At 38.3% G+C, this 10,286-nt stretch overlaps 2 protein-coding genes across 6 annotated transcripts in view; one reads left to right on the forward strand and one right to left on the reverse strand.

Annotated features, from left to right (window-relative positions):
• LOC109939134 (kelch-like protein 28) overlaps positions 1-10,286 on the reverse strand; it is a 192,455-nt gene that overhangs the window by 119,426 nt on the left and 62,743 nt on the right. The window lies entirely within an intron of this gene.
• c8h14orf28 (chromosome 8 C14orf28 homolog) overlaps positions 1,090-10,286 on the forward strand; it is a 63,279-nt gene continuing 54,082 nt past the window's right edge. For 2 of the 4 annotated variants that reach the window (XR_007262575.1, XM_020537436.2), the window contains exons 1-4: positions 1,090-1,251; positions 4,266-4,790; positions 6,835-6,924; positions 8,644-8,778. Coding sequence is in view for 3 of the 4 variants with exons in the window: in XM_020537436.2 (XP_020393025.1) it covers positions 1,169-1,251; positions 4,266-4,790; positions 6,835-6,924; positions 8,644-8,778 (833 nt within the window). In the remaining variant the exon portion in view is untranslated. The remainder of the gene's footprint in view (positions 1,252-4,265; positions 4,791-6,834; positions 6,925-8,643; positions 8,779-10,286) is intronic. The other 2 variants (XM_048599695.1, XM_048599693.1) reach the window with 2 other exon arrangements.

Here is a 10,286-nt window from a genome sequence, read left to right on the forward strand (position 1 = left end):
GTCGCGAACCATTTCAACTCCCCCTCCCATTCCTCAGACGACATGTCCATCCTGGGCCTCCTGCAGTGCCACAACGATGCCACCCGAAGGTTGCAGGAACAGCAACTCATATTCCGCTTGGGAACCCTGCAGCCCAATGGTATCAATGTGGATTTCACAAGTTTCAAAATCTCCCCTCCCCCCACCGCATCCCAAAACCAGTCCAACTCGTCCCTGCCTCCCTAACCTGTTCTTCCTCCCACCTATCCCCTCCTCCCACCTCAAGCCGCACCTCCATCTCCTACCGACCAACCTCATCCCGCCCCCTTGACCTGTCCGTCCTCCCTGGACTGACCTATCCCCTTCCTAACTCCCTACCTGCACTCACCTTTCCTGGCCCCATCCCCGCCTCTTCGACCTGTTTGTTTCCTCTCCACCTATCCTCTCCTCTATCCCTCTTCTATCCGCCTCCCACTCTCTCCCTATTTATTTCAAAACCCCCTTCCCCTCCCCCTTTTCTGATGAAGGGTCTAGGCCCGAAACGTCAGCCTCTCTGCTCCTATGATGCTGCTTGGCCTGCTGTGTTCATCCAGCCCTGCACCTTGTTGTCAAGGTTTAGAGGGAAGTAGGCCAAATAGGACTAGATTAGTTTAGGATCTCAGGGTCACCGGACCTGAAACGTTATTTAACCCTGATTTCTCCTCACAGATGCTGCCAGACCTGCTGATCTTTTCCAGCAATTTCTGTTTTTGTTTCAGATTTACAACATCCACAGTTCTTTCGGGTTTTTTGTTTGAGATTAGTTTAGGATGACTGGTCAACATGGTCGAGTTGGACTGAAGGGTCCGTTTCCGTGCCATGTAACTCAATGACACTACGCTGCTGGCTCTTTTAACGTTGCGGACTCGCTTTATTGCAGACGCTAATTGCTCGAAAACGGCAGTTGACATCAGGCTGGCGCGAGCGAACCGCACAACGTGCCCATCTAAACTCCGCCCTTTTCCAAGCGAATCCCCACCTCCCGACCCCACAGCACTGGCCACGTCCTAACCACGCCCGTCACCCACCTAGCCCCTCCCTGGCTAGGTGGGGCGCAGTGTGCGCCGGGACGGCTGGTGACGTTGCACAATAACAAAGTAGGCAGTGAGGGAGGAGTGAAGTATGTTTATATTTTGTGATTGATGGCGACATGGATGCGAGTTCTGTCTCTATGGCAGGCAATGATCATAATTTCTTGAAACATCCAGGCAAAAGATATTGCCAACCCGAAAGGTAAAGCAAACCATATTTAGCGATGAAATTAATTAGGAGTGAATGAGAACCGGGCGTGAATTCGCTGTACAACTTGCCTACAGTTTACTGGCTACTCGAGATGTGTTTGTCACTGGGCCTTACTCTAATGCAGTTTTCAAAACATTGGCAGTCGCGCACTTAAAAATTCACTTTGGATTTCAGAGGCTAGTGGTGCGGTTGGTAAACTTTATTGACGGCGGATTTGTTCTCACAATTTAGCCAAAGCGAATTTCTGTGAAGATTTATCACAAAACGTTTTGTTTTCCTGTCGGTACAATCGCCCATTTAAAACAAAACTCATGATGGTAAACTACGCCGTGAATTTTGTACTGCTGTCTTACTACGGATTAAGAATTGAGTAAGGAAAAGTTGATTTGGATAAATGGAAATGTACAGTCGGCAAATTTACATTTTTATGGCTTGGTCTCCCTTTTTTAAAAATCCAACCTGTAACTTGATGGAAAGTTGCAATTATTGTATTTCAACAGTGATGTGTGTTGATGTGTTTTCTTGTTGAACTACCCAAATGACCATGTCTTTGTGAACCTAAACGATGTTTTAAAGGGTTTTGGTTCACTTTTGGGACATTCACTAATGGAAATTCATGCTACATGCCTGCCCCTCCAACAACGCTAGTCTACACTAATCACAATGCATACTCTCTCCGAGTCATTGGCTAAGTAAGTTCACACGTGTGAAATAGCACACGTTTGTACAAGTCAGAACCATAACTTAATCAAATGAACCAGGTATTTCTCGGCTGATGCATTTGTGGAATCGTTTTGGACTATGATTGTGACAATGCCATATTGTGTTTGCAAAAATTTATTCATAGCACTATTAGTTTTTAGAATGAGAATGTTACTTGGAAGGAACAATGTTAAGTGTTTACTGATGGTATTTAAAAGAAAAACTAGTTAAAATAGGCCCATTGAAAGAACTGTCATTTTGCCTTGTATTGTTTAATCATTTGAACCCTGAATGCATCATTCTCCGAAAAAGACTGTGAAATACAAATTTCTTATCCTAGCCATATTAAGAATGCAAAAAAAATGGAAGCAGTTGGATTTTAGATTTGTCTGTCTTAGTATTTAAAGAATTTTTGCCAAGTGGCTGCAAATCATAATTTGAAAAAGTCAACAGCTTCTTTGAGTAGGTTATCCAGTATGGTTTTGGACAGTTGGCCATTTTCTTCTTCCCTTGTTCTTGTAAGGAATAGTGAAAGAAAGCAAGAATTTTTAATTAAACAATGCATTTTATTTTGTAGGATGTCCGAAATTGCTTCAAAATGATGTTTTTTTGTAAGTCTTGTCATGTTTGTTAGGCATATGCAGTAATACACAGTGAATGAGGTGAGGCAGCAATGGAATACGTGTCTCAGGCTATTTCTTTCATAGAAATTATTTATGTCCATTTGACCAGACTATAGTTAAGGTCTCATCCAAAAGACAGTGCCCCCAGTAATCCTACATTAGAATAAAAGAAGCAGAAGTTCGAATTGGTCCTTCAAGCCTGCTCCACTATTTGGCAAGGTAATAGCTAATCCTCTACCTCAACTCCACCTGCCTGCATTATTACCATATTCCTTTGAATATATTCAATAAAATTTGGGTTCTAAGACAGAAGTCAATGAATATGTTGGTTGAGGTTGTTGACTTGCTCGCCGAGCTGGCTTGCTCTTGTTCAGACGTTTCATCACCATGCTACGTGACGTCATCAGTGGAGCCTCTGATGAAGTGATGCGAATAAAGCTGTGACGTCAAAGGATACCATAATCTCGTCGTTGCTGATTTTTATATTCTTGAGGGTATCAAGGAAATCTTAGGTTTAGTGAATGGAATGGTGATCTGTCAACTAGGTGTTTCAATCTCTGTTGCAGGTTCTTAGCCAGTTTGTGTGAAGGTGTGCCTGGTACGTTCTGAGGGGGCTGTTTGGTTTGTGTACTTTAGGATGTCCATAGAAGTGGGGAGTGTTTGTGCCTTCTGGTTTCATTCTCATGTAGTCCGTCTTGGTAATCTGTCCTGCATTTTTTAATCCCTTCAGTGTCTAGGTGATCCTATTACTTAGCTGTGGGTGTTGGGTCTATCGCCACCTGTTACGCGGACTGAACTATAAACCACAAAGATGCGAACAGAACAGACTTCATGGCCGCTTTGGAGACTACATTAAAAGATGACAGACTCATGGGCGAAACATAACAAGCCATCCAACAAACTATAATCCCCACACTACACAGAAGGAACAAAGGGGACAACCTGAACACAGAGAGAAAAGCACTAGATAAACTCAGGAAAGACAAGAACATCATAATTCTACCAGTAGACAAAGAGCGCATGACCGTCATTATGAACAAACCAGACTACGTTAAGAAAGCACAGACATAGCTTGCAGATACAACCACTTAACAACAAAAGCTGTCTGATATGCTGAATATTTACAGCATTTTGTTTTTATTTCAGATTTCCAGCATCATAGTATTTTGCTTTTAAATTTCATTATGGATATATTTGTATACTGGTGAATTTTGGTTATATTCTGTTTCTGTTGAAGAATCATTTGAGTAGAACCCCCAGAATATACTTTGTAATCCATCTTTATGATTAACAATCAACATACAATTGTTTCAATGAAATTACTAAAATAATGAAGCACACTTTCTGTTCTAAAGATTGTATTGTTCCCAGGTACAATCCATTGTGAGATTATCCCTAACTTGTATTGGTGAATTCAAGAAATTCAGTTGCCTAACTGCTGAGGTCTGGTTTTGTAATCTCAATTTCATGGCAACATTACCGTTAGCTTTTAGTTTTATGAAGATTAGAAAAAACACTTCTCAACCTATCTGCATAGTCACAACATGAGGAATAACAGAAGAAAAATGGAAGATGTTTTAACTTGTATGCTGATTGATTTACGCTGAGTATCTTTGTATAAGCTTGTGTCATTTCATTTATATCTAAGCACGTTGCTTTTTTATAAAATTTTTATTCTAGGTCAAAGACGTTATTTGAAGAGATCCGAGCATCTGTTACAAATAATTCAAATGAAGATAGATCCTTCTGGAGACCTGTTCTTCCATCGGGTGGAGTGTATACCATTAAAGCTGGAAGAAAGGCAATGGCCTGCACTCCATTGTATGTTAGGATAAGCCTAAAAAACACTTGCAGCATTGATGGGTTTTTGATGTTGCTGTATGTAATTCTCAGTGAAAATGAGAATTTTTGTCGAGAATTATCAAGCTACTTGGGAAAGGAATTTGTTGAGCGTTTTCTGTATTTGATGGACTCTTGTAAATTCACAACTGTCAAGTTGTTGTGGATTTGGGATAAAATGGAAAAATGTCAATACAGATCAGAAGTCCACAAAGCTTCATTAGAAATTGATCTTTTTGGAAATGAACATGAAAACTTCACAAGAAATCTGGAGAATCTTATGTCTACAATCCAGGAAACATTTTGTTCCAATAGGAAATGTCCTGCACGTGCACAGGAAGATCACCGCAAGACAATTATTATCTTGTAGGTTGATCTTTTATTTATATCAGCATGGAACTGGGTGGTACTGTTTTCTCTTGGTCAGCATTGGAACCTGCGTTTAGCACATTAATTTGAGTCCAGTGAACTGAGGATGATGTGAAATTAATTGGAACAATCTAAGTCTTGGTCTGTCTGGCTGTGAGTATACAGGAGAAAAATAACGTTTGATGTGTTTTTTTTAAATAACGAAGAAATAACTGCTGTGGGAAATAAGATAACTGAAACTGGTGCGACAGATGTGTTCTTTTGATGTTGGATGGAATATAATGAGTTTCATTCTGTTTTTGGAAGCATAAGATATTTTCTGGATTTATCGCCATATCTGGAACAAAATCTAACTTTTTTAAAGAAATATTAGGCTTTCAGTGGGTCTGAGTTTAAGCGATCCTTTAAAATTTCAGTTTGGGATACATCATACTGTGATGAGTATGTATGTTTTGCCAGTCAGATCTGTAATTTTACTTCATGCCACTTATATGAAATGGACGATTTAATTCTGCTAAAGCATTAATGTGATCTTGTGCTAAAACTAGCTTACCACTAAATGCTCCTGTGATGGAACTGGTTTGTTGAATGCTAAAAGTTATGACTTTATGCATTTAGGTAATTGGAATTTCATTTATGCACAATAAAGTCGCAATTGGTAGAAATCATGGAAAATGAGTACTGTAAAAACGGAAGCTGGTCTTGGACTGTCCTGTTGAAACAATAAAGTACGGGATGGCAGGGGAAATAGTCTAAAAAAAAAAGTGAGAGTGTCACGTATCCCATTAATAAAATCTGTAACAAAGTCATTTATTGCCTCAATCGAAACAGAAATTGCTGGAGAAACTCACCAGGTCTGGAAACATCTGTGGAGAGATTGCAGAGTTAGTGTTTCGAGGCTAGTGACCCTTGTTCAGAACTAGAAGCAGTTAGGAAAAGGAGGTGTTTTTGCTGATCAGGGAGGAGGAGAGGGGGAAGGAATGAATGGATTGGTGAAGATAGAGCATGAGATGAAAGGGTAGGAAGACAAAAGGATTGTTGATAGTTATTGATAATTGGTCATTTATTGCTAGTTGTATCTAGAGAAATTATGGAACTAACTACAAAGTCCAAGCTAATTCCTTTTTTTAAAATCAGAGTTTTGAATTATTGTTTTACTCATTCAAAGGTAGTGTAAATAAAACTGATTTGCATTTTTAAACAAATTGTTGAACCTATTCAAGAGGAATTTCTCACTTGACAGTTCTACACGTCTTCAGTACAAGATGGAATTATTATTTAAGAAGTAGTTGTTGAAAAACTACTTTCAAATATGAAGGAAGCTAGCAGAAAAATTAAGAGAAGTCTACACTGAACGAACATCAAATCATTCATTTAGACCTTTGTTAAATTATGGATTTATCTTTGGCAAAAGTATTTGAACAAGCAGGTTTAGGTTGTAAGAAATAACCAGAAATCGTAAACACTACATTCATTATAGAATCCCTACAGTGTGGAAGCAAGCCATTTGGCCCATCAAGTTCACATCAACCCTTTGAAGATCATCCCACCCAGACCCATCCCCCTGCATAACCTGCACATCTTTGGACTGTAGGAGGACCCAGAGAAAACAGAGGCTGGAATCAAACCTGGGTCCCTGGTGCTGTGAGACAGAAGTGCTAACCACTGAGCCACCATGCTGCCCAGTCAATTTAATCACAAATTTTGACACTACAATTGCTTGGGTAGTACTTCTGGTTAATATGAACTTGAGTTCATCATGTATTGTCCTACAGGAGTCAAATCCAGTAAAAAAAAAAATCGGAATTTTAAAAACAATCAAATGATTGCCAGATTTGGTCCCATCACAGAAGCACGTGTTGTATTATTGAAAATGAGTGCTTTGAAAACATTACACTATAATCAGCATTAATGTAAGAAATTTTAGTCAAAGTATTTGTCTTTTAATCTAATTTAGATATGGAATATATTGAAAATATGCATTTTATTGTTTATGATCTGATTTCTAATTCAGATGCTAAGTTCTCTTTTCCCCCCAAAGACCTTCACATGATTCTCTCCTGGGAGATGTTATTCAAGCAGCAGTTGATGAATTGTTCTGTCCCAGGACTCAGCTATGCGAAGAACTTGGGTATGTTCACACTTCATTCACATTCTTATAAACTGATCAGAAGTGGATATATATTTGCTGGTTACTTAATTGCTCATTTTGTATGCATTGGGTTAATGTCTGTCGCAGGAAATTAGTTACTGTGATAAGATTCTGGCTGGAGCTCTGCCAGTGTTTAAATAAAACAATGCCAAATTAATTTGGTATGACTCAAAGTTGAATAATAACCAACATAGTATCCAGTAAATGAATGCCCTTTTATCCTTGCCTGTCCTTTTACTTGTCTTTTGTTCCCCCCATGTCTGTTCCTTGGTTGAGAGATTGAGCTAAAGACCTGTTCAGTGTAATTACTGCTCTGCAGCTGCCTACTAGAAGGTATGATAGTGGATTGTGTATGTAATTGAAAAAAATCTTCCATTTGCCCTGGATCCAACAGTGCAATTAGTTTTGATTTTACTGCAAGATGCAGTTTCAGGGTGAGTCAGTAAACTCTTAAAAATAAGCTTCATCCATCTAGTTGGATGCTTGAGAGGTGGAGTGGGGTGTTCGGGGTGGGGCACAACATTCCATGATTGTATATTTGGATATGATTTCAAATGTAAATCTTTTGAAATGCATTTATTTTCCTGAACATTTAAGTACAGATGTGTAATATAGCATTCTAGCAAAGAATGTTTTTCCCATGCAAGGTGTTGCAACAAAATTTAAAATTTTACTAAAATTTTACTAAAATTTTACAAAATTTTACAAAAAATTTTACAAACTTTTTCTTTAAAAACTGACTTTTTTCCAGAATGAGAGGCTACTGTATATTTCTAAAGGAGTGAAGGAGTATCTTTTCCTCAAGAAAATCTACAGATTAACCTTGATTTTAATAAAAACCACCCCTCAAAAGATTTCAATTAAATGGGGGTCTTGAATCCAACATTCAGACAATAAGGGTGGAGGTTTTATTTCAAAAACATGATTTCAACTGCAATTATTTATGCCTTCTAAAACATTTATAATGAACATTTCCATTGATTCAGTATATTATAAATAGTTTGATTTAAAATCTTCAGAAGTCAAGTACTTGCCTCAAAACTAATTATGTAGTTTTTTTTGTGACAACCCAGTACTTCTAAGGCAGCTAAGGAATTTGGAAATTATTAACCAGCTGACTCAAAGTTGATTTACTGTTCTAAAGAAAAGAGTGCATGTTTAATTTTTTTTGTGTATAAAAGTTGAAACTTTGATAGGTCTTTGCACTGCATACACTCCATTGGAAACATTTGTTATTTTGTGGCATTAATTAAATAGTTTTGCTGAGTTAAAGTATTTTTGCTGAAAGGTAATTTCATCTTTCACATACCATGCTTTCAGTTTTCTGCCTTAGCTTTTTTTTTTCTTTATTCATTCACGGGATGAGGGCGTCACTGACCAGGCAGCATTCATTGTCCATCCCGAATTGCCCAGAGGGCAGGTTAGAGTCGACCACATTGCCTTGGGTCTGGAGTCACATGCAGGCCAGACCAGATGAGGATGGCAGTTTCCTTCCCTAAAGGACATTAGCTGCTCACCTTTGAGGCATTTGATGTAAGGTCACTTTAAAATATCTTAATTGTAAATCTGAGCTAAATTAGACAGAGAAGTGTTCCAATTGAAAGACAAATCCTCCAGTATTGGGTATTTTTTTAAAATGTAGGTCTTAGATCGGTGCTTCTGGCATGCATCTGTTACTAACTATATTTCTTCTTCCAGGTGTAATGGTCAGCGTGTGTTCACACAGAGAATCTTTTGCCATGATGCACCTCCATTTGTCATTCTAAATATGGAGCAATGGAAATCTGAGGAATTGGCCTATGTCCCGTATAATTTAGCTTTAGCAAAACAAAGGTAAGACTTTGGCATATTTCTCACTGGTCAAAGGTATCTGTGCTGTTTAGATACCAAAAATAATTGAGCTAAAGGCTATAGTTTGGTGGTCTTTTTAATCTTAGCTAGTTTCAAATAGATAATAATCAGTTAATATTTTTAGTAAGCAAGTCTGGCTATAGTTTAACACATTACTGTTATCACTAGTAATACAGTGAAAAAGATGTTTAAGGTTATGTTTTGGGGCTTCTCTAATTTAGCATTAGATGAAGGAGTTGTATGATTTAAACAGAATCTGCCTAATGATATGCTTCAGTGAGGCAAACTATTACAGATTTAAAAGGAAGGCCTAGAACATTTTACTGGGAAGAGGTAAGGCGTTCATACTTGAAAATAATGGCAAAAACATCTGTGTGTAACAGTAGGACTACTAGTCTTCAAAGTCTCAGTGAGGTGTTGAGAATGTTATGTTGGAAATAGCTGGGCTTTCAACTCTCCGTTTTGCCAAGGTGATCGAGTTTGTGTCTCCAAAGATTGCTGGTTAGCACTTTTAAGTAGAAGACCCATAGAGATAAACTTTGAGGGGGAAAGGTTTTCAAAATATCCCTTAACTCTCAGACATAGGAATCTGTGAGAGAGAGCAATTAGAGTTGCAAATCTCTATCATTCACCATGCAAGAATATTAGTTTGGACGTTGTATTCTGAAAAAAATGAACCAAATTTGTGAAGATTTGGAATGAAATTGGAAGATTGTAGTTTGATGAAGAATCACTGGGCAAAGCCCTCAGTGCGAAAGGAGGTTCTGGGATGAAAAGTTACGGGAAAGCTCCTGGGGAGCCAAAAATCAGTTTGGACTCTGGGTAAATTGAATTTCCACTTAAAGGGCAGTATAAAATATACTTCTGAAGTGTTCTTTTTGTTCTGTTAAGAGTAAAAAGGGTGGTTCAGTTTCATAGTTCGCATACAAGTCCCTTTCAAAAATAATGCTTAGTCAATGGTACTTTTAGTTGTTTGTTCCAGTAAAAGTCTTCACGTGAAATCTTGTCATTGTCCTTTCATCCATGAAAAAGACATTCCATTCTTACAGTTAAAAGTTATTGGTTTGATACATGGATCGTAAGACATGACATGATTTTGATTTCCTGTGCCATTTTTACTTGACCTGACCCACAGTAGGCAGCATTTCATATTTTGTATTACATGGCTGGAAACCAATCATCTCAACCTCAGGACATCACATAAACATAGGACCTACAATTTCAGCTACTTCATCAAATACCTTTTCTTTGATTGCAGTGTACATCACTGTTCACAACTCCTCACGTAATGAAGCAGTCCATGTGAATAAGTAACCTTCATGCTTTACAAGTGCCAAGCAATGACCATCTGCAACAGGTTCTAATTACTTCCCCTTGACATTGTGGCATCACCAGCATTGACACCCCATCAGCATCTTGGATGTCACCATTGACCAGAAACCCAATTGGACAAAACACAAATATCCAGCTACAAGAGCAAGACAGCCATT

Source organism: Rhincodon typus, chromosome 8, assembly GCF_021869965.1.
Source record: "Rhincodon typus isolate 14 chromosome 8, sRhiTyp1.1, whole genome shotgun sequence".
Lineage (NCBI taxonomy): Eukaryota > Metazoa > Chordata > Chondrichthyes > Orectolobiformes > Rhincodontidae > Rhincodon > Rhincodon typus.